This window comes from Augochlora pura, chromosome 4 (genome assembly GCF_028453695.1).
Source record: "Augochlora pura isolate Apur16 chromosome 4, APUR_v2.2.1, whole genome shotgun sequence".
In the NCBI taxonomy this organism is placed as follows: Eukaryota; Metazoa; Arthropoda; class Insecta; order Hymenoptera; family Halictidae; genus Augochlora; species Augochlora pura.
Window position 1 is genome coordinate 26,350,053 of NC_135775.1, and position 23,342 is coordinate 26,373,394.

General features: G+C 46.5%; 3 protein-coding genes across 3 annotated transcripts; 1 reads left to right on the top strand and 2 right to left on the bottom strand.

The window, feature by feature from the left end:
* Positions 1-79: 79 nt before the first annotated feature.
* Nipped-a (Transcription-associated protein Nipped-A) lies at positions 80-20,388 on the bottom strand. Its single transcript, XM_078178736.1, has 10 exons — positions 20,256-20,388; positions 12,413-12,596; positions 11,835-12,329; positions 3,995-11,764; positions 2,566-3,924; positions 2,307-2,481; positions 2,006-2,237; positions 1,289-1,931; positions 1,001-1,214; positions 80-933 (listed from the first exon to the last, which is right to left on the bottom strand). Exons 2-10 carry the CDS (start codon positions 12,536-12,538, stop codon positions 590-592), a joined length of 11,358 nt encoding a protein of 3,785 aa, XP_078034862.1. The 5' UTR covers positions 12,539-12,596; positions 20,256-20,388; the 3' UTR covers positions 80-589.
* LOC144468924 (NACHT and WD repeat domain-containing protein 2) lies at positions 12,960-21,363 on the top strand. Its single transcript, XM_078178738.1, has 26 exons — positions 12,960-13,109; positions 13,174-13,262; positions 13,573-13,689; positions 13,761-13,964; positions 14,030-14,174; positions 14,239-14,464; positions 14,531-14,729; positions 14,812-15,054; positions 15,156-15,353; positions 15,414-15,553; positions 15,609-16,211; positions 16,279-16,384; positions 16,438-16,610; positions 16,672-16,891; positions 16,951-17,163; positions 17,233-17,434; positions 17,509-17,632; positions 17,699-18,052; positions 18,125-18,343; positions 18,414-18,560; positions 18,625-18,830; positions 18,900-19,099; positions 19,153-19,322; positions 19,382-19,540; positions 19,604-19,793; positions 20,629-21,363. Exons 1-26 carry the CDS (start codon positions 13,007-13,009, stop codon positions 20,773-20,775), a joined length of 5,097 nt encoding a protein of 1,698 aa, XP_078034864.1. The 5' UTR covers positions 12,960-13,006; the 3' UTR covers positions 20,776-21,363.
* Positions 20,842-23,265, bottom strand: LOC144468928 (protein LSM12). The gene is made up of 3 exons (XM_078178745.1): positions 23,123-23,265; positions 22,078-22,454; positions 20,842-22,002 (listed from the first exon to the last, which is right to left on the bottom strand). The coding sequence occupies exons 1-3, from the start codon at positions 23,241-23,243 to the stop codon at positions 21,910-21,912; spliced, it is 591 nt and encodes a 196-aa protein (XP_078034871.1). The 5' UTR covers positions 23,244-23,265; the 3' UTR covers positions 20,842-21,909.
* Between the last annotated feature and the right edge of the window lie 77 nt (positions 23,266-23,342).

Sequence of the window (23,342 nt, forward strand, 5' to 3'; positions counted from 1 at the left end):
CGGAATTAGAAAAGGGGTCATTGTGTCCGACACTTTATTCCTTCCACTCCTCCCATTCTTGCGGATTTATAAACAGATCTATAAATAACTCTTATATTTAAAATTATGTACAGTAAATGATACACGTAGTATTCCCGGATAGGCGAGAATTTGTACACGATATATAAACACGTGGGTAAATGAAAGTCGCAAACTATTCCGTTCGCCAAAGTTACAAAAGAAAACGCACCTTGTAAGTAACATCTTACATGACTACATAATATTTACATGAAACTGGGTCGTTCCCACAAGAAGCACCGCCCAACCTCTTCTCCCCGATTTGATTAGCGACACGTGTTCGATAAATAATCGGGATCACCGATTTGGACGATAACACTCGTTAGTTGAAAAGAAAATGATAATGAACGACTCGAGAGATCCGTGAGCCGGGAGCATCGATGAACTCAGACGGTTTCGCGCGGAATTTAAAGGAAAGCAAGGAAAGATACAAAGACTTTTCACAAAAGGTTGGAGAACCGTTCAAGCTGATCGACGTTACCAGCAATTGTACGTAAATGGAAGCACGTTTAGGCCAACGGTAGAAGTTGTTCTACAGCCACGGGTGCCAAGACGGATCCATCCTGCACAGATTGTCGTGGCTGTTTGCCGCAGCAACCAGCGTGCTGACTTTGCTGTCGGTCCCATCGAAATTGGCTAGAGAGTTCAACCTAGAGACGATCGCCGTGACCGCGCGGGTCACCATGGTAATCAGAAGCTCGCCTTTCATGTCCGTCGGTGTTTGTGACGCGTTCTCAGCATCCTCTTGTTTCTTGTTGTGATCTGCGATCACCTCGTCTCGCAAAATTGCACGAAGGATCGTGTGCACTTTGAAGGATGGTTGCACGAGACAGCGCGCTGTGGCGATAGCACTTGCTGTCAGAGGCCCGGACACACCTGGAGAAAATTTGTATAGTTTTACGCGTAAACATCACATAGGAGATCTCTCAAATCGATTACAAACCTGTACTCGTCAGGAACTCGAGGATATTCGGCGTGAGCCGGAAGGGAACCGGCCTGTTGGCATCCAATTCACCAGAGGTGTCGTCGACGTCGAATTTGAAGTAGGCGATGTTTATCAGACCAGAATCCTGATGCACGTACATCATGTCTGGATTCAATCTCGTCAGATGGAGCACATACTCCGCGAAGCAGGCCAAAGATAATTGTAACGTGAACTGTAAATGAAAAAAAAAACATCGAAGACACGGGGGAAAATGATTAAATGACCCAATGTCTTTCGATTTATTACCATCTTTCTAAATGTCCAGTAATCCGTGGCTCCCGGGAAAGTCTTCACCGCCCAGTCCTTCAGCATTGTCCTAGCAACCATGCTCGTCTGTACCTCCTTCAAAATATCCCTGAGAACCTGATGACTGGCTTGCGCTCCTCTCGCCTGCACAGCAGCCAATCTTTCGTAATACCTAGCTATAGGAGCGTCGTGCTCTATTCCAAGTTTCGCACAGCCTTGTTTATAAATGTCGAGCAGAGAAACCGAAGCAGGATTATCTTCGACGAGTCTCATCTGCGGGGAAACCGCGACAACTCGTGGCACCGTAAAGTGCAAGAATCTCCTGGAGGTCTCCTTCTGTTTCGCTAAGTAGTGATTTAACATTCTCAATAGTTGAAGCACGCGTTCCTCGCGCCTGGCATCCCCTAACCCAGCGTCGTTCACCACCAAATAAGGGTAGAGGCGGCCGTTGTGTCCTCTGATGCGCAATCTTCTGGCTGCTGTGTTGTGTCGTTGAACGACTTCAACTCTGGGCATGAACCTGGCTATCCTGACGTAATAGTGGGAGTGTTTCGGTAGCAGGAATTCGCCGGGTAGTTCCACCTCCGCGGTCTTCAAGCTAAAGTTGCTGAGGAACCGGCATTTCTCTTCGATGAGGAAGGACCTGGTCAAATGACGATCATTGTAGCAATTGTTGTTTTCAAAACGTTGAGACTCGATCATTGTGGGGATACTCACTTGGGCAGCTGCTTGGTCTTGCCTTCGAGAATCTTGATCCACTTCTTCAGCTTGCTGATGAGGTTGTGCAGCAGCCTGGCCTCGGGCACGGTGAAGTCGAAGTCGCTAGTGAATTGACCTTTCATTTTCTGGAAAACGGGATCCTGGACGGTGGCTTGTGCCCTGCGCGCCAACGATTCTGAAGCCGCTGAGCCAAATGTGTTGTTCACGTTTTGAGATGGGGATATGTTTTCTACGGTTTACAGGAAGAAGTCCGTAAGAACTCGTCTCTGCCAGGGTGGGAAATAAATCGAGGGCTCACCTATTCCGATTCCGAACGTCGAGACCAGCTTCTTCACGAAGTTCAACGTGTGGGGAGTGATGGTTGCCTCGCTGACGGCCCCCCGATTCTCGAAGGCTATCGCGTAACACTTGGCCAGACCCTGTCTCAGCTGCCTGAGGACTTCTTCGTACCACGTCTCTCGGAACCAAACCATCTGGAACACGATTAAGTCGTATCGTTACGATGTACTCCGAATGCACGAAAAATCATAAACCAATAAAATAAAACAAAGGTGAACCTGATCCACAATTCCTTCCAAGCTGGACAAAATGGTCGGATGGATGTCCCTCTGCATGTGCATGATCTTCGAACACCTCCACATGGGCGGCGTGGCTCGAATAGGTCCTGTTTCCGGCACTCCTTGTTGTTGAGCGTTTCCGCCTGCTCCACGACCTTCAACACCCTCTTGGTTCTTTCCTGCAGCCAGTTCTGCGCTCTTGTATCTTTCTCTTTGCTCTATCTTCAGGGTCAGGTACAAGGTCCTGATCGAAAAATAGACCGCTTGCGGGAACACTCTTCCAACTTGACTGAGTAGATTCAGGATGACGTTGCCTTCGTGTCGCACCAAGCACATCAATAGTTGAGGTATCCAAGGTAGCCACTGGATAGGGGGAACTCCAACGGCGTACTTATCAACAGCCTCCATCAAGGAGAACTTATCGTCGTCGTAAGTCAGCAGCCACAAGACTTTGGCCAGGTACTTTCTAGACTTGGACTCGTTTTGGTGTCTGCATGCGTGGAGGAAGCAGGTGATCGCCGAGATCCCTATCGAGATCTGACGAGCGTCTCTGGTGAATATATGCTCCAGGTAGTCACCCCACAGAGCCCACGCTTTGACCAAGGTGTCGTGCAGTTGCACAGCAGCTGAGAATGCTTTATTAGCGTCGTCGGACCTCCCGATTTGCGACAACAGCATTCCCTTCAGGGCGTAAAACTCGGCGGTCATCTCCTTGGTGAAGTATCTAAGGTTCGTGGACTCGATCACCTCAAGACCCTCCTGCAGCTCGTTCTTCCCGCTCACAGAGGCCATCTGCAGGTAGCACTTCACCTGCTGCCTGATCTTCTGGAAGCAGTCGACGATAGGAACGCTGGGGATCGTGTAGATCCTCGATAACGAATCCAAGCAGACACCGCATAGATTGTGCTTCCTCGCGATCTTGCCGAAGTGGATGATCGCCTGCACCGACGCATGCACGCCCAGCATGGAATGGTTGGTCGTCTGGTCTTGCTGAGAATCATAGTGGCTCGAGATAAAAGTGTAGTGATGCTGCCGCCAGGTGAAGATATCCGACCAGTGGCTAAGATCGTCGGCTATCACAGGAAGCCGGTTCCTCCAGGTCTTCACGATAGCCTTCATATCGTGCAGCGACGTGCTCCTGCCGTGCAGCAGGCCCTGATGGATCTGCATCGCTTCTTGCAGCTCCATGATCTGCTGTGCTGCCTGCAGCAACGGCAGATGCACGTGGCTGACGATGTGAGGCAACCTGCGCCATTCGCGCATGCACAGACCTGATGCAAGCTCCACATAGCGTTCCACTGCGTTCAGGTGTTGATCCTCGCTGTTGCAAATTGCTAAGAAACCTCTGTACAAGTTCACCTGGAAAAAGAAACGCTCGAAATAGAATACAGTACATCGGACACATGCCTTTCTAGGGATAATCGTTTACCTTCCAAGCCATTTCCTTGGGACAATTGTGTTCCACCTGGGCCAGAGCCTCCTTCATCATCGTCCAGTTCGGAATGCGCCAGGAGCTCTCCAAGATCAAAAATGGATTCTTCTCTGCCTTCTTGCTGCCATAGTCCAACAACAGATCCCATTGATTCAGCTCCTTGGCGCACCTGATCCAGTGCTGCTCCCAAAGCATAGCCTCCCTTTGAATCTTGAAAGGGGCAGGTGTCGAAACGTAGTCCTGCTTAAACTTCGTCATGGCTACGTCGTACGCTCCCTGAGCTTGCTCGAAGAAACCTTGTTGCTCGAGTGCAGTAGCTTGGAGAGTCTCTTTATAATGCGCATGCTTTTGCCAGAGTCCCGACCACATGTCTTCCTCGCACAGCAACGAATACATGTCCGACAAAGAGTCCAGAATCTCCGCGTGAGGACTATTGTCAGGCTCGAAGTCGTAACAATCCGATTCCCTCTTAATTTTGAATTGATTGCTGCCGTTGTCGAAAGCCATCTGTTCCAAGCTCAGCGTCATCCTATGCCAGAGATTGTGCGATCTGCCCAGGTATTTCATCAAGGCCGGTCTCATGGGCACCGGAGGATTGCAGTGAGCGATCGCTTCGACGAAGGTCGCGATCGCGCTCGGATGACAATCCTTCTGAATGACGTGCGTGCCGCTGCAAATGAAGGGCACCACTTCGGCTATCAGAGTGCTGTGCTGGTGTTCGTCGAGGATTCCCCAGATTCTTGGGAAGGTGTCCAGCCAGACACGCTCCGCTAGATTGGTGTCCATGTGGCATAGCTGCGCCGCGGCCAACAAAAGCTGCTCCGTTCTGATCTTTTTCGCGTGCTCGATGAACTCGCCCTGTTTCGCGATTAGCTGCGTCAAACTCGTTCTCCCCGCGGCAGTGATCTCTTCGGGGACTGCCGCGGAGTCTACGTTAGCCAGGTCCATGTCCAGTATGTCGTCCTTCACGTCAACCATGTCGGTAATGTCCTGCGGCTCTTCCTTGATCGAGCTGTAGATCATGAAGTTCTTGTGCTCCTCGCTGTCCGTCATGTTTATCACGGACGTCACGCTGGGCAGCAACGTGTCCTGATTAGACATCTGAATCTGAGTGGTCGAGTTCGAGGTGACCAACAACAACTCTATGCATTGTTTGATCCAGTAATGAGGACCTATCGCGTCCCAGCTTTGACTGCAGATGATGTACAAAAGCCTGTCGTGAAGCCGCCTTCTCATGGACCCGTCGAATACCTCGAAGAACTTCGCTCGTATCTGAGGTTGAATGCATCGTAGGCCAGATAGAAACGCCGGCTCCAATTTCGAGGTCAGCTCCGAAGATTTTAAGGCCTCGTCCCTGTAGATGAAATTAACGAGCTCCAGGAACTGTCGGTTCAATTCCAGATCATCGGGGAACCGTTTCTCCACGTACTGCATCATCTTCACCAACAAAATCGACTTCTCGCGCAGGCTGGGCGCCTGGTTTATAGCTATGGGGTTCTTGTTCTTCATCCACTCTTCCAGCATCTTCGTGATGGCCTTCATCACTTTGATGTCCTGCGTCTTCTCGATCAGGCCGACTAGAATCGAGCCGATAAACGATTTCCTCATTTCCACGCCCATCACCATCACTCGGTTCTTTACCAGATCCAAGCTGAGGATCAACAATTCGCTACCAACGGGATTCGCCTCTGCCTGAGTCGAGTGCAGGTGATCCTTGGCCATTCTGTGAAGGACTCTCATGAAAGGAGTTATCAATCGATCGATGTAGCTCTGATTATTCGTGCAGGCTGCTTTCAGCATCATCAGGGTGCCGAACAACGTGCTGGGAGTAGCTGCTGTGTTTTTCTCATAAGTTGCTAGACCGTCCACAATGAATTTACCAACAGTGGTGTACAAGGTATCCAGCTCTTCGTACTTCGACGCCACTGTGGAGGACGTCGGTTCTGCTGGGAAAATGGTCATCAGTCTCGATAATAGACCGTGAACTAGTCTAATTACTTTCGTGTTGCTACTCGCGATGCAAGCCCCGATGCCTCTTTGCAAAGACTTGAAGCTCGCGAGTATCTGCTCTCTCTTCATCACGCCCAGCAGGAAGGTGAGCACTTCCAGAGCCGTGCAAATGTTACCAAAGATGGGCTGAGTGCTGTCGACGCTGGCTAGGACCTTGTCCAGCCAAGCGAGCTTCAAATCGCAGGACTGGGGCCAGACGTCCGGCTTGAGGGCCATCTTCAGCAAGGCCACGCAGCGTCTGGAAAGCTGTTCACCAGGATTTCCATGAATGGTAGTGACGTCGTTCACCTGACAGGCCAGACGGAGCAGGAAATTGAGAATCGCGTCGGCGTGTGCCCTCTCGATCGGCTTCGTAGAACCTGGCTCTATTCTAGGCAGAATCACGGGGACAGTAGCGTTTCCTGCGGCTGCCTGAGTGGTCAGCCGCTTGGTCCCCGTAGGATCGTCGGTCATTGGTCTCTTCACCGAACCTTGCGCCCCTCTGGTGCCACCGGACTCTGCACTTTCAGCCTCGTCCCTGATCCTGTGAAGCTCCCATTTTATTATTACCTCTGCCAACTCGACAGCCAATCTCCTGTGCTCGATGGTTGCCGTGGGACTGAACCCTAGCCTTTGGATAGAATTCACAATGTGCTGGACCAGGTGGTGCCTCACAGGGTAGTACACCTTGTAGTGTCTGACCACCAACTGAAGAATGTGAAACAGCTGCTGCATAGAGTGGCCTTCCTCTACAATGATTTTCTTGGTCCAGTGCGTTAGCATCGTGTTACCGTCTTCCATCCTGACTGGCATCGCAGGCGTCAGGATCTCTAGAGCCTGTCTCACCACGTTACGAGCGTCCAGAGCGTGCGCTTTCAATAGGCTATGGAAAACCTGAAGAACTATCCGTTTATGAATGGCAAATTTAGCGATTATGTGACTCAAGAGTAAATGGCCGTGGTATCTGGTTGTTGGGTCGACGCAGTTCTTGCCCAGGAGACACGGCCACGCGAAAGTCATTAGTCGTCGTAACTTGTTGCCCTGCCTCTTGTTGGTGACGTCGTGAATGTGCTGAGAAGCTTGCTCCACCAAGAGGCAAGAGAACTGAAGCAGAGAGATGCGAACACAGTCGGCGGAGCCGAAGGGATTGTCGGGATCTATGATCTTGCTGATAAACACCGACACGACGTTCTCTGGATTATCTTGATAAGGCATTGGCGCTCCTCCAACCAATTTAGTGCCCTCTCCTCTCTCGAAGCTCACGGCGAAGCAGGGGATGACGATCAATTGGAGAACATTCGCCTTCAACTCTTGGGATAAATTGTTCGTCGGGAAATGATCGACGAATCTGAAGAATGCGCTGCGTTTCCATTCGACCGTGAACTCCTGAGCCACGGTGTGCTCCAAGAAGTCCCTCAGGAACTGGAAATCAGGGATAAACCGGTCGCAAGTGGCCCTTAGCAGCTGGAAGAGCAGGTCGATGTCGTTGGAATGATGGCGAAAATAGTGCAGCAGGATCTTGACTATCAACTTGGGCTCCTTCCAGTGGCAATAGTCCACGCTCTCGACTTTCTTGTGCAGAGCTTGGTACTCGTCGTTGCACCAAATCTGCTTCAAAGCACCGACCAGCTGGGTCTGCGTCGACAGCCACTGCTCGTCGAATTTAATTAAAACCGCGATGATCTTGATCGCCTGATGCTGGAGCTCGCTCTTCTCGTTGTGACTTAAATTCGAGTTGGTCTGAGAGTGCGCGAGCAGCATCGTGATCATTCTAGCAGTGCTATTGTGCAGCACGTCGCGGAACGGTTTCCCATCCTTCTGCTTGATGAGAAACTCCAGGTATTTGCTCCACTGCTGGTCCTTGATATTATTGTCGTGTAGAAATAGATTCAGCGTCTCGGTAGGGTAGCGCAGCAAGAATTTCATCAGTGGAATCCGGAACGGACTGGAGACCTCGACCATCAGCGACTTCTCTGTCTGCAAAACGAGCCTGCAGAGCACGTCGATGAACTTCGGCGTGGCTGCCGGGATTTCGTGAAAGATGCCTATGATGGTGGCTATCTTCTGCTCGTTCTCCCCTGACTTCGATATCCCCTTGTGCGCTTGGATTAAGTTCTCCAAGAGCTTCTTCAAATGTTGTAGCAGCTGCTCGCAGAGGGTGATACTGAACGTGCTGGGGAACAGTTGCGTCAGGTACGAGAGTCTCTTCACACAGTTGAGACTCAGGTTCCTGTGGTCGCCTAAAGTCAGTAGCATAGGTCGCATGATAGTGTGAACGGACTCCATGTCGATCTGGAAACCAGCGATGAATTTCTGCATGCACTCGAAAGCTGCTTCCTGCAGCTCAGCGTTCGGTTTCTCGAGAGCCTTGTACAGGACCCCGAAAATCTTCTCCCTGCAAGCTACTATGTAATGACAAGCAGCCAGAGCTCTCAATGCCGATTTCCGAAGCGGGATGAGATTCGACACCGACTTGTAGCAGGGCAGCTTATTCAAATTCGCGTCCTCCGCCTCGCTGAGGGCTAACAACTCCTGGAAAAATACTTTATGCTCCATTACAGTTAGATCAATCGTAAAGAGACGTGGATTCAGCGTCGTGCAGAAGGTGTTTCCGTCCATCAGACCGATCTGAGCATTGGCAGGCTGGTGTCTCAGTAAATGCTTCTTAGGTGGGATCATGTCTGCTAGAACTTCTTTATGTGGCTCCATTACTTCTGTCACCGTTTTATTTTGAATCTCTGCTAGCAAACGCAAGGATGCCATAGCCTGTTCCCTCACTAAGGTATGAGGTGATGTTACCTGCCTCACTAGTTCGTGAGTGACGTCGTAGAGGCTCTTGTTCTGCGCTTCTATCAGCTCGGTGTTTCCATCTTGGATCCCAGGGTTCACGCAGACTCGTAGCATCTTCTCGAGATTGGCCTTGGCCATATCTATGGCTCCATTGGACACTTCCTCCGTTAAGTCCATCATCACGAACATTAGGGCTTTCAAAAATACGAAGAGATGGTTCAACACCCACTTGGTTGCCATCCTTTCAAAAAGAAATTTGATAGCTATGCAGCCACCCAGTTTCGCGTACCAGGCTCTCTCGTAACAGAGCGAACACATCTTCTCAGCTAAGTATTCCATCAGCGGTAATTGACAAGCTCTTTCCTTCGATCCAAGAATGTTGGTAGCGGTCTCCAGGATCAGAACCAGAGCGAGGTGTCCAGATTTATACAACTCTTTCTCTTCGTGACCCATGATCACCGCCAATGCGTCGATCAAAACCAGAGGATCCTGACCCTGCATACGAACTTGTCTCCCAGTCAAACAGAACGGGCCTGCCTGCTGAGCGATCGCTACCATCGTATAATGTCTCACGATCGACACAACGGTACCCAGCACGGAGTGTCTCAACTCTTTGATCTCCGCGGCTACGAAGAGTCCTGTCAACGCTGTCTGCTGCACGTTCCTCGCTACAGCGTCCGGACATTTGTAATGAGGGCCCTGTTGGTGAGGAATCTTGCTCTCCTTGAAGCTCGGGTGCATGAAGAGTTTGTACAGTATTCCGTTGTTGTCGTCCAGTCTCAGAGAAGCTGCCAAGTAACAGCTGATCACTTCCCAGCACTGTCTACGGTAGAAGGAATCGGTGCTGTTGGACTTGAGGGCGTTGAACGCGGTCTCTATCACTTTCTCTACGGTGAAATCGATGGGCTTGGTAGGCTCCTGGAAGTAGACGACGATTGCCGGCGAGTTGGTCTCGCGGTCGTTGTACTCCAGCTTCTGGGGTTCGATCATCATCTTCCTGTTCCCGCCTCCGAATTTTCCCAAGACTCTGAAGGCCACGTGAGCTTGATCGGTTGGATTATGCAGGGTCCTCCAAAGGGCCTGCATCAGGTCCGCTCGGACGGGTTGAATGTGCTCGTAGAGGAAGTCGGGTTGAAGGTTGTCGACGCAGAGCTCGAGAGTACGCAGTCCTTGGCTGACTAGACCGTAGCTGCCGTTCAGAGCTGAGACGAGAGGGTCCATCAGCATCGGCAAATAAGGCAAGAGGGAGCTGAGCCTCACTGGAACGGTAAGGCACAATTCGACGAAGAGGTCCTTCATGTGCTGCCTGTGCAGACCGGACTGCAGTCTGTTCAAGCCTTCCAACATGTTCGGCAGCAGTGGCAGGAACTCTTGGTAGAGGAGATCGTGGGATCCGCCGCCGATAGATCTAAACAAAGCTCGTAACAGTAGGAAATAATTATAGGGCTCTTTCGCAGACATGGCGAGCTCGATCGCTCGGTTGACTATCTGGTTCAGATGGGGCCTCAGCATGTGCTCGTTTTCAGCGGGGAACAGAGACACGCTGCCGAAGACCAACTTGAACAATCTCAAATACAAGTTGCTCCGCTCCACGTTAGAGCCCATGTCCCCCATACGTTCTAGCAGGTACTCCACCAGAATAGTTGCGAAGGTCGAGGATATAGTCGGGCTGGATAGAAAGGCGCTGCCGATGATCTGCAGAGCGCAGTTCTTGAAGATCCTCTCGACCATGTAGTCGATCGACGTGGAGAAGATCTCTTGGAACGTCTGAGGGTTCATCTGAGTGAATACGTTTCCGAAAAGTTCCAAGACCTCTTTCTCCTCGCGGGTACGAATAGTTTGGGATTGGGCAGGTCTTCCCGGCTGAGCGATGGCTCCGATCGTTGGTGGACCTATAGTGTAGATATCCAGCGCTGGGAGAGCCCACTTTACCAATTTAATATACACCAGAGTCTCCTTCGACTGAAATTGGTTAGACTGCGTCACTTCTCCAGTCTTCGAGTTGATGCAGTTCGATGTAATAGCCTTTGCACCGTGAACCAGGCTCTTCACCAGGTTCCTGTAGTCGCCCACGTTGAAGCTCATCGCCTGGGACGAGGGGAATCCGAACTTGGACTTTCCTGCGTCCTTGTCGTCGTTCAAATCGGGAATAACAGGCTTCACGTCCTCTGTTTTAATTTCCAGACCCGGAGGAGTCAGTTGTTTCGTTTTGTTCCTCAGGATCGGTATGTAGATCTTCGCTATCGTTTTGAACTTCAACACGAACACCAAGAGTATTCTCATCAGCAGTTCCCTGCCTTGCGTACTGTTCTCTGCGTCGGATCTCTGTCTGACAGTGTCCACCAAGTTCATCAGCAGTTTGCAAGACACCATCTGGACCGCTGTCGGAAGACTCTGGTCCAGCAGGTTCTTGCTGTACAGGTGTACCGCTCTGGAAACGTCGCTCAAAGGTAACAGCAGCCTCACGTGGTGAACCAAGTCCGCCAGAGTCGAGTACGCCAATGGTCTGAGCGACTCGTGGGTCGTCCAGCCTCGACCGATGAATATATCCTCGTCGAAGAAGCACTCCATGTGCGGAATGAACTTGTTCCGAAGGTCCGTGGCCAAGATGTGTCTCGAGGCTATCACCAACTCCTTTCGCAGGTGCGCCACTTCCATGGGACACAGCGTGAACAGACCCAGTATGCCTTTCACCAAAATAGAACTATGCTGAGACACCACGTCCTGGTAGATCCTGATCACGTAGGCTAGAAAAGACAGCGTCTTGATCTGAGCCCCCATAAAATCGACGAACACTTCTTTGTTGAACCCTGGCGAAGCTCTGTGCTGAGGACTCGGCTGCAGGGTTATCGTTGTTATCACCAGGGGGATGAAATCCGAGACATCCTGGTGCACGTTTTGCTTGTACAGTTGGTTCATCAGCACGACTATGATCGGTAGCTCCTGAAGCACTTTTAGAGAGAGAACTGCTTTGGGAATAAGATTGTACTGAAAAAAACATTCCTTTTTAGTAACAATTCTGTCGAAAGAGAAACGATAAAATAAAAAAATTGCTTACTGTGACTACAGTGCCGTCCGCAGCCTTCTTCTCACTCTGTATCGCCGTGATAGTGAACGTCTCTTTCAGCAACGCTTCTATGTTTATCTCCGACAGATCCTTCACTCTCAACGGCGGACGGGGCTCGAATATTTTTGGTAAGTTCTTTGGTAACTCGCTGTACACCGATTTCACGAACTGCAGAAAATACTGTATCTCCGGATTGAAGGCGGGCTTGTACTGCTTGTGCAGCTCGATGATGATCCGCAGACAGACCAGCACGTTCTCCTCGTTGTCGGTCTCCAACAGTTTCGACATCAAGCTCAGGATTTGTTTCACGTACGGGCGAAGATAATCGTTGCTCGGCAGCCGGTGTATCATCTCCAGGATCAACTTTCTGACTTGCTGTATATTGTACTCCGATATGAAGTGCGGCTCGCCCTCTTGCAGGATCTTCAAAAATATCTTCATCATGTGATCGAGAAATGCCGGGTATTGCGAGGAGCACATGATCACCTGCGGAAAAAAAATAATTCGGATATTAGTTGGACAGTACAACGATGGAGTAGTACTTGGCAATGTCGTTATGATTTTGGTACCTCGAAATTCTCGGACAATTCTTGGGCGGCCTTCAGCTTCAACTCGTCCTTCGAAACCGGATCGGCCAGCATGGTCACGTACGACCGGTACGTGTTCATCTGGGTGACTGGGTCCGGCGGTGCCATTTTGATTGTTCAATCAAAATCCTTCCCCTTTTACGCTACGTCTGGTCCATTAGAATACCTGCGGCCAAGCAAACGCGTTCTGTCATCAAACGGAGGATGCATAGCTCCCGCGAAATCAATGAGATGGCTATACGGTCCGTAAACAGCCCTTAGCAACCACCCACCGGACACTTTCCCAACGTTTTCCAAAGATCCACGATTCTTCGGATATTTCACGAACGATTACGTTCGATTTCAGCCGACGACGAAGAAGCCGCGTTGAATCTCGTGAGCAAAAGTAATTTAGTGTGATCCAGCGATTCGCATGGTCGCTAAAGTCAATGTTTATGGAGATGGTAGCGGATCATGAATATACGTCTACACGGTATAAGTACCTGCGATATTCTAGACACGATCTCAGTCTCCTCGCAATGTTGCCGGGAACTTGATGGGACAAGATTTAATCGCGAGAGAACGTTTAGGTGAAAAATGGACGAATCTACGGTGGATTCGATTTTCGCGGGCTCTTTGAAGTCCCTGCCCGCTGTCAGCTCTAAGATCGTCAGGATATTTACCAGCTCGACGTTCACTGGTATTATTCGTAATTAATTGCAAGGTCCGAGAACAATATCGAATTAGAATAATTGCAATTCCAGACACCGCGATGGAGCGTAACACTCTGATGGCTCAGTGCTACCCTAAAATCAAGGACTATTGCAGGGAGAAACACGGATTGGAGTTTCAGGTAATTGCAGCTGCAATTAGAAAATCTAGTTCAGTACGACAAGACAGTAACTAAAAAATCATGCGGCGACGTTGCATAATATTTCGACGTATTTATTTGTCGTATATATATATATGCATTTGGATATTTCCGAGACATGTGTCGCATGTCCGCTCGTCCTTGAAGAATTGATTTCCTCGTGCCAGGCACCAAGTCCTGCATACCAAGAAAAGTTTCCCCAAACTTTGAATACTAAAGTTCAAGCTTGGCACGTGATCCGTCAAGCTGCACCCAATGCGGAAACAATTGCTCCGATGCGTTTTAATTGCAGGTGGTTGACATGAGATGGGGCGTGAGGGACGAAGCAACCGATGATCACATGACCACGGAACTTTGCATGAGGGAAATAGAAAATTGTCAGAGGCTCTCCATGGGCCCTAATTTCGTGGTAACGATCTTGACGATTTATACCATCGACTCTTAAAACGACAGTCTATTTTCTCTAACATTTTTTAAAAGGTTTTTCTTGGTCAAAAATATGGCTACCGTCCTATACCGACGTACGTGCTCAGTTCAGAATTGGAGATGCTGCGAACAGAATTGGACGGTCAGGGAATGGATGTCAGTCTCTTGGATAGATGGTACAAGAAGGACAGCAACGCTGTGCCACCGACCAGCATCCTGCAACCGATATCCTCCATCCTGAAGAACTTCAACAATAAAGTATAAAACTTTCACCCCTTAGAGGTCCTCGAATTATTTCGACGCTAACGTCTTGCATAATTTAGAGGATACCGAAGCTGCAACAGGAGGACCAGGCCATTTGGTGGGACACCATGTTGAAGATGCAGAAGCTGTTCCGAAAAGGAGCCCAGTCCCTATTCAACAATGGAAAATTCGACAAGGACACGATGCACAATTATTTCATGTCCGGTGAGCGACGAATTCGATTCGCGCGCGAACCGTTGCGCAGCTGTTCGAAATATTATTATTCCAGTAACCGAGCGAGAAGTGATCAACGGCGTGCTGAACGTCAAGAACACCAAGAACCACTGTCTAGCTTACGTGAGATACATAAACAACATAAATCTACAGAACCTGAGAAAGGCGAGTCTGTTTTTGGACATAGCGAACAGAAGCTTGGACAACGAAGCTTCGAAGCTCTTGGCAAACCTGAGGGACGAGAGGCTGCCGAATAAGATCGAAACCACGAATCTGCAAAGGTAAATTCTTCCCTCGCGAGTTTCCTCTCGACTCTGGAAGATTGTATAACAAGCACGTCCTCTCAGATACACAGTGGAATGGATCGGAAGAGAGGGTCTGGACACAGAGACGCACAGCGAGTACCTACAACACTTCATAACTCATTTTTATCGGAACATAGTCAAGCTTGTGGATCGTGCCATGAGAAAGGAAGATAGTTCCGCTCAAGGGCAAATAATAACAGAGATGCTGCAACATCTTCACGCCTGTAACAATTCCGTCAGGGTATGTTTCTGACACTTTATCGTTGACGAGAAGGAAAATTGTATTTCGGTCTTTGAGTTCGATTGATACGTGGAACCTTTAGGTGTTTTATGGCCGAGAGGACACCTTGGTGAGGATCAAAGAGTATATGTTAGGGGACAGCGACAAGCCCCTGGTATTATACGGCGAGGGTGGATGCGGCAAGACGTCGTTATTAGCAAAGAGCGCGGGGCTGACGAGCGGCACGTGGCTCACTGGGAAAAAGCCAATCAACATAATCCGGTTCCTTGGCACCACCCCTGACAGCAGTGCTCTGACACCTACACTGATTTCCATTTGCCAACAGGTAAACTAATCAAACCCATTGGTAATCCAGAAATGCGATATTCTTATTTTCATTAGAGAGAGAGAGAGGGTGGAAGATACGTACAATGAAATATTTTACAGATCTCCTACAACTTCATGCTACCTTTCGACGAAATCCCAGACGACATAGTCCCGCTGACCGCGTACTTCAAATACTTGCTGACTCTGGCAACGAGCGAGCAACCGATCCTCTTATTTCTGGACAGTGTGGACCAACTAACAGGGGTTCAGGGGAATAAATTGTCCTGGCTACCAACTAGACTCCCCACCAACTGCAAGGTACTCGATTATCAGAAGAATTGCACAGGATTTTATAGAGGTATTTAATAATCTTTTTAGATGATGCTGTCTTGCGCCGCGGAGGAGTCTAACCCCGTGATCTCGCGGGACTATCAGCTGCTGCGAAGGATGATAGACACGGAGGAGAATTTTATCGAAGTGGTAGCCCTTGGAGAGGACCTAGCTATGGACGTGATAAGGTAAAACAGACTTGAAGCTATTGAGAAATATTTATACGAACGATCGAATCCGTAGGATGTGGATGAAGACAGCGCACAGGGATCTGAACAACTACCAATGGCGTCTGGTAGCGAACGCTATATCGAAGTGCTCGCTGCCGATTTTCGTGAAGCTGGTGTTCGCGGAGATCTGCAGATGGAGGAGCTACACGAAGCCGGCCGACACCCATTTGACCAGCACGGTGATGGACAGCATCATGATGCTGTTCGAGAGGATAGAGAAACAGCACGGCAAGATCCTGGTCTTCCACGCGTTGGCATACATCACCGCGGCGAAATCGGGTCTGTCCGAGTCCGAGCTGGAGGATCTGATCTCCCTGGACGATAAAGTGTTGGACGACGTCTATCAGTACCATTTGCCACCTGTTCGGAGAATCCCTCCGTTGTTGTGGACCAGGATAAGGAACGATTTGCCGAATTATTTGAGCGAGAGGGAAGCCGACGGCGTCAGCGTCCTCAATTGGTATCACAGGCAGTTCAGGGACGCCGCGAAGGAGAGGTACTTCAAGAACATGAACATGGCAATGTACTTCCATTCGATGATCGCTGACTATTACTTGGGCATTTGGGGAGGGGGGCGACCGAAGCCGTTCAAGTACACTGAGATCCAGAGACATAGGTGAGTGAATTTATAGAATTAGGGTACCGAGAAAATCGCAGGACTCTATGCAGTGTAAAATGTTTAGGTTCAATTTAGCGGACAAGGAAGGCGTGGCGGACAGAAAAGTGCCGGAACAACCCTTAGCATTCTACTCGAAAGAGGGGACGATTACGAGATACAATTTAAGAAAGGTATAGAATAATATTTCTAGTATTAATTGGATTAATTCACTAAGTACTTTCAGTTCGGGGAGCTGCCTTTCCATCTAGTCAGATCGCGTCGATTCAACGATCTCTTTGAGAACGTTCTATTCAACTATGAATGGCTGCATGCTAAGCTCAGTTCTTGCCCTCTGCAAGCCGTGCTTTCAGACTTCGAGGACGCCTGTACCTTCATCGATAATCAAAGTATCGTCAGGTAATATTGCAAATTAGTACTGAGAAATTTTGGAAATGGTATATGGTTCTTTTTTTTTTAGAGAGTTGATGCTGGTAGCCGATGCTCTGAGATTAGGGGGCGCAATCCTGGGCTCTCACCCCGATATGCTTGCGCCCCAGTTGACAGGCCGGCTGCTGCCGGAAATTGGGGGCAATGTTAACGTGAAGATGTTGCTCAGGGCTTGCGATAACGACGGCGCTAAAGACTGCGCCCTGCTACCAGTTTATCACTGTTTGCATACACCCGGAGGACCGCTGAAAGTAATTTAAGCGACACGCCTGCTTGACTGGGGGGGGCTAAAGGATTCGAATTCTTTCAGTATTCTCTGGAGGGCCATCAGTTCGCTGTCTTTGGCTTCTGTCTGACTTCTGACTACCGACACGTGGTCTCGATATCCAACAGGTTCATCACCTGGGACTTGAGCACCAGCGACATGACGAGGGACGTGAATCCCGGTGTGGAAGGGATCATGCAGAATCTTGTTCTGAGTCCCGACAATAGATACGCGGCTGCGTTTACTACCAACAATCAGGTGGAGAATATTTTTACTTAAATCACAGCCTCGTAATCTTATCTTTATAATTGCATTCGTATTTTTAAGATCGTCGTGTTGAACACTTTGACCAGCGAATTCGTCATCATCGACAACCCCCTGTCGAACGAGGATCCAGTATACGGGGTGCATTTGATGAACCAGTTTTGCTTCGTCTACGGGAAGTTGGGCTGGTGCAGATTCGATCTCAGAGGGAACTTGTTGGAGACTCACACGAATCCAGAGGACTCTAACAAGTGGCCGATTTTGCGTAAGTGTAAAAGAAGTTTGTACCTGTTGTCGCGGAATTTTATTTAGAATATTCGGAATACCTGTTTTACGTAGATGTGGAGCACACTACTTTGAACGACTATAGAATAGTGTTCTGGTCCGGGGATATGGAGGACACTAGCATGCTGTTGCACACTTACAGGAAGAAAGCATCTTTGGACCCTCTGAATTTCCACAGGTAAAATGTCCTCTCGGTATTGACTGTTTAAAATTAATTGCAATTTTGTTAATGTCTATTTTGTAGCGTCCTGACGATGACCAACGATAAGAACGTCCTGTATACTTGTACATCTAATAGCGATAATCGAGTCACTAAGTATACTTGCGATGAAACGTCCTCGCAATGGGAAAAGGTCTTCGATATGCCTAGAGCTTACAACGACGACGTAGAGAATTTGTTGCAATTAAAGTTAGACAGGGAAGAAGAAATGCTACTGGCTACCAGTGCCAATGGCTTCATTGTATGGTTTTTGGAAAACAAAAGCGACGCTTATGTACTGACGTTGCCGAACGGCGTTCGGAACATCAGCACGAGAATGATGTGGTCCAATTCGATAATGGTCAGCGGCACGAAAAATTACGCTGTCGCCGGTGTAAGGTATGTTCTATGATACAACAAGAAGGCAATTTTAAATGGAATATAATTAAGTATGGCCGGTCTTGTTCACAGAAAAAATCTGTACGTTTGGAGCTTAGAGACGACAGAATTAGTGAAGATATTAGACGCTCATTTTGCGAGGATCATTCAGCTGGAGGCGCTAACTGTTGGCAATTGGAATAGTGTGGTCACTTCGAGCATTGATAGAAGTGTTAAAGTATGGAATATAAATAACATTTTTGAACAGGTTCACGTGATAGACCGGCACGAGCTGCAGGTCGACATGATAAGGTAATTTGGATCTCAGTGTTAAATAAATATTTAATTTAATTGTGACACGAGAATATTTTTGGTTCCACAGTTTAGCAGAACAGTGTAATCTGGCTGCAATAGTCACCAGAGACTGTGTGGGGATCTGGGATTTGCAGACTGGAAAGCTGATCTCTAAATTAGCCGATAGTCCCTTGGGGGCAATTGTTACCCATGCTTGTATGACACACGATGGAAGGTTGGTAAAGTAATGGGTGCAATGTGACATTTGGACAATGGTGTATACTGTTATTTTATTGCAGATATGTCGTGTCGACAGAATCAGGCAATGTTCTGATATGGAACAGAATTACGGAGCAAGTGTTGTTCAAAGAAGAACAACAACACGTGAGACAACTAACATTAATTGAGAACTCCAGCAAGTTCATGACTGTTTCCAGACCTAAAAATCCTGCAGGGGTGGAGAGTATGAAGACCAGTGCTACTCTTGTTATGAGATCAATTCCTGGTACATTGTTGCTTAGCAGAAGCTGGAATTTCTAAATAATGGTTCCCAGTAATTCATATTTATTTCCAGATGGTAGAACAATATTTTCATTGCAATATATTGTCAGAAGCCACACAGGTACACCCTTTAGAAATGTAGTAATTACATCTGACAATGCTTTCCTGATTGCACCAGCAGCTGATAAAGGCAACAGAGATTGTATTATAATTTATAATGCTAAAACGGGTGCACTGATCAACAAAATCCCTATAAAATTGCCAGGATTTAAAGTAAGAGAAATTTTTGTATCTTGTACATATTTTAATTTGTTTAATTGTTATAGGATATCTTGGCTATTACTCCCATGCCCAATAAACCACAGTGGGTGGGCATTATTGGAGCAGATAAAGGCACCATTTTGGATATAAATAAGAAAAAATTTGTCCGTACTATTCCAAAGTGGAGTGGCAACATCAGCAAGGATGGAAAATATACTTTATATGCACCCAGCAGGTAGTCTAATTTTTATAAAATGAAACATTATATAAATTTCAATGTTGCTATTTCTACAGAGGTGGACTAGAACTTCTTGAGTTGAAGAAAGGTACCAGTGTTAAGACTTACATCCCCAAAGTAGCAGAAGGGGTGTTCACTGTAATATCCATGTTCAACCGTACAGATGAATATGTTCTCTACTACCACAGTGGGAGAAAAACCATACGTGTATTTAGGTAACAGCAAATGAAATTGTCTTTCTTAAATTATTGAATTTTATCTATGTACCTGTCTTCCAGATCATTAGACTGTGAGATGATAGCAAATTATAGGGTTCAAGCAGAGTTAAGTGCAATAGATAGCACTTATGACGGTAAAAGTATAGTCTTAGGTACAGTTGATGGTTGTGTGTCTGTGGTAGCTATAGTGGATCCCATGAAAGAAGAAATGAAAGAGTATGTTTCAAACTTACCATCTCGTGATGAGGATGTAAGTAATCAATTCTTAATATTAGTAATTTAACGCACTTCATATACTGCAGAGCATCTTAGATATTACATGAGAAAAGAAATCAATCTTTTTAAAAATAATAATTAATAAGCTTTCAACAATAACGTTGCGCAGTGTAAGTTAAATTTCTTGAGTAATCCAACTTACTCACAGATTTGTCAACTAGCAAAATAGGTTAGGGTAAACACTTGCCGCATTGTTGAGTAAAAACAGTATAAAATAATTATCAAGTCTGAGAGCGAAGACTGATTACTAGCAATTGATTTGGCAGTACTTAAAACACCGTACAACACTTTCTTGCAATCGTTTTTGTTGAAATTACGACGATCACAACATCCCGCTCAAACACGAAATCAAGCATAATTTTTTATATACGAAATATTTCATAGTAAAACAGCTCTTAAAGTGTGCGAAATTTTTTATAGAATTAATGACAGTTACCTTACTTGGTTTGTTTACCAAAAATATAAAACTACACATATAACTCAGATACGAAGTAACAAACATAAAATGTTCTTCCAAAACACTCGACCACGATTTTCTTTCGCTCTATCTCTCTCGCTCTAATAGAAAGCAAAGCATCGAACTTAGGGACTTTTTATATTGGAAGGTTGGCGAAACATTACTATAAATTCATCCGGAGTTTCCACTAGCAACACCCTTTTTCTATAGGTCGATTTTGGCTGTACTTTGAACCAGTAATCTACGACCGCTTATGGCTCTCTTTAGCATAAGTAGATCTGTACATGCATGTGCATTGATATGTAATGTATAGAAATTTCACATCGATGTGCAAACAAATATTTCTTTTCAGTGGAAGAAAAAGACGGAGAAACAACGAGCTGCGATTAAATTCAAAGCTGCGGCTCGAATTGCAAGAGTAACTCACGATTTAAATGCGATCGTGCGAAGTGCAAACGTTGCGGAAACAATTGAGGAATTAGAAGAGAACTCTGAATAAAGATCGCATCGGTTTTATAGTAAATCTTTTATAGCATAGTAAAAACGTAATAAATACGAAACAGAATCTTAGAATTTATATTACATTTATTTGTGTCTTTTCGTGTAATTCATTTTTATAATCTTTTCTTTCCGTTTTACATTTTTTCTCCGCGTTCAAAAAGTAAAAGGCACGAGACGTGTTCGGTAGTTTGAATTGCAAATGAAGTTACTCCTATGTCCAAGCTAGACGGCAGTTGCCCTTGCACAGACCAAGTTGTTGTTTCTCTTAAATAACAATTCACCTTCGCTCGTTCTATGCAAGGGAATATCCTTCATCCAACAATGTTACATCACGACTGAAGACGTCTCGTGCCGACGCAGGCGTGATCAAGTGTAACGTTTCCGTTTTTGTTCTTTGTTTACAAATTTTGAGAGATCGATAGTACTACAGCGATGGTCTGAAGACGAATGTCGATTTCTAATTTGTGAATGCAAGTAAAATGCCAGTCAATTACGAAGGTCATCCCGATTACGACACTGATTCTACAAATTTCTGTTGTTGAACCGTTTCATACGGACTTGGATCATAATCGCAATAATCGATCTACCGGTTGCTTAAAAAATTTGGTACTTGGTATGGCAATTGAGTCATGCTACCATCAGGTGTATCAATGATCTGTAAACAACTACTAAACGTATTTTGTAACAATGTAAAACTAAACTAAAACACACCTGCATCAGAGCACATGTATGAACAATAGTTCCAGCAGTACATAAGATGTATGGCAGCTAATTAGATAAAATAAACAACGCTCTTTATCCAAGAGCCAGCTCTATACTAAAATTCGGGTGATACGTGAATCCATTGCTTTACAAAATGCTGCTCATACAAATAGAATTAATGTGTTTTTCAAACAAATTTGAAATTTGAACGATTGATTTACACTTTGGTTGTTCCAAAATGCTCCGTTTATAAAACAAATATAAATTTCGTTTGTGATGCTGGTTTCTTCATGATAGCCTTATCTAGTAGTTCTGCAATGGTTTTTTTCTTGTTTATCCGGTTTCATTTCTTTCCTACTTCCCTCAAACACTGGAACTTCTGTGAAAGCATTGGTAGCTTTATTCGTAATATAGTGCCATTCTCGGTTTTTTATTGCATAGCACCTCCTTTTTGCTTTTGTTGTTGCTGTTCCCGCTGTTGTGCCTGCGCGGATGCCTCCGTATCTTTAATATGTTTTTCAACCTAAAACAGTCACAGTCATTACAACGATATAAGTATATTTTGTCCTCTTTCGATTCCTCTCATAACTATACATACCACTTTTTTTACATGCTTGTACGCTCCAGATTCTGTGTTACCGTGAACATTATCAACTTTGTATGGAGGTTTAATCGTGACATTGTCAAATACAACAATATTTGTCCCGTTCCACGTTATTTCCGGAATTGTCTTTGATATAGTACTGAAGAGTTTTTGTCCTTCTGGAGATACTCCGGCCTGCAGAGCCATTACCAGTTTTTTTTTCTCTTCGATTTGATTACGTACTCTTCTGTTTAACTTTTGCAGATTAAGGCTTTGTGGTGGTTCGCTAGTTGTGGGGCTAACTTCCCGTTTTACTTGGACCTCAGATACCAAGGATAAATTCACTATATGTACGTCGTTTAACGTGGGTGTACCACTTGAAGAAGGACATTCTGATTGCCATCAGTTAAGAAATCATAAATAATAACCAATATGTAAAGTTAGAAATAAATTGCCCAAAACGATTAGTAGATATTTTACAATCTTCTTTGCTTCAAATAAACGAATCCCTACCATGTAGCAATTGTTTCACGTTCCACAGATTAAAATGAAATATTCACTAATTGTTTCGAGCAATATAGTTTCGTTTGATAAATAATTTCTGTCAGAATGGGTCTCCTATCAAAGTTGAATCTAAGGTTATAATCAAGTCGATAGAAGTTATCTTATCGGGCTGGAAAAATATCGTTCGCGATTTCTACGGATGGGAAAGGTGAAAGCGGCTGTCGAGATCGTGAAAATGCACGCGAGAAATGTACACAGCGACGAAACAAAACCAATGAAAATTCCAGCATGGTTGATTGAATGACGAAACTAACCTGACTTCGTGTAGCTGGTTAGGAAATCATCAAATAATTGACAAGCGGTATTTCGGATTGCCCGTGAAAAAACGCGGAACAGAACGTAATTGTCGTCGATCGGACATTAGAAAATCTGTCGCGGGTTACACGGAAATATTCATTACACTGGGTTGATGTTGAACAAGCGACGGATGAACGCTGGTTGCATGTACACGTCGGGAACGGCGATAATTATCGGGGAATTTATATAAAAAGGATACTCAGTATCAACATTTTGGTTTGTGGATCGAATGCCAACACTTCGCCTTCGATCTCCTCCTTGTAACAAGTTTTACAGGCCACCGTACTCCCAATGCTGAAACAATCGTTGGCGCCGGCCATTTTTCACTACGGACTCAGAACCGCGGGCTCCCTGTCGCCATCTGTTCTAATTTCAAATGTCTCGCGAAATTCCCACCATTTTCTCCATTCCCGGTATGC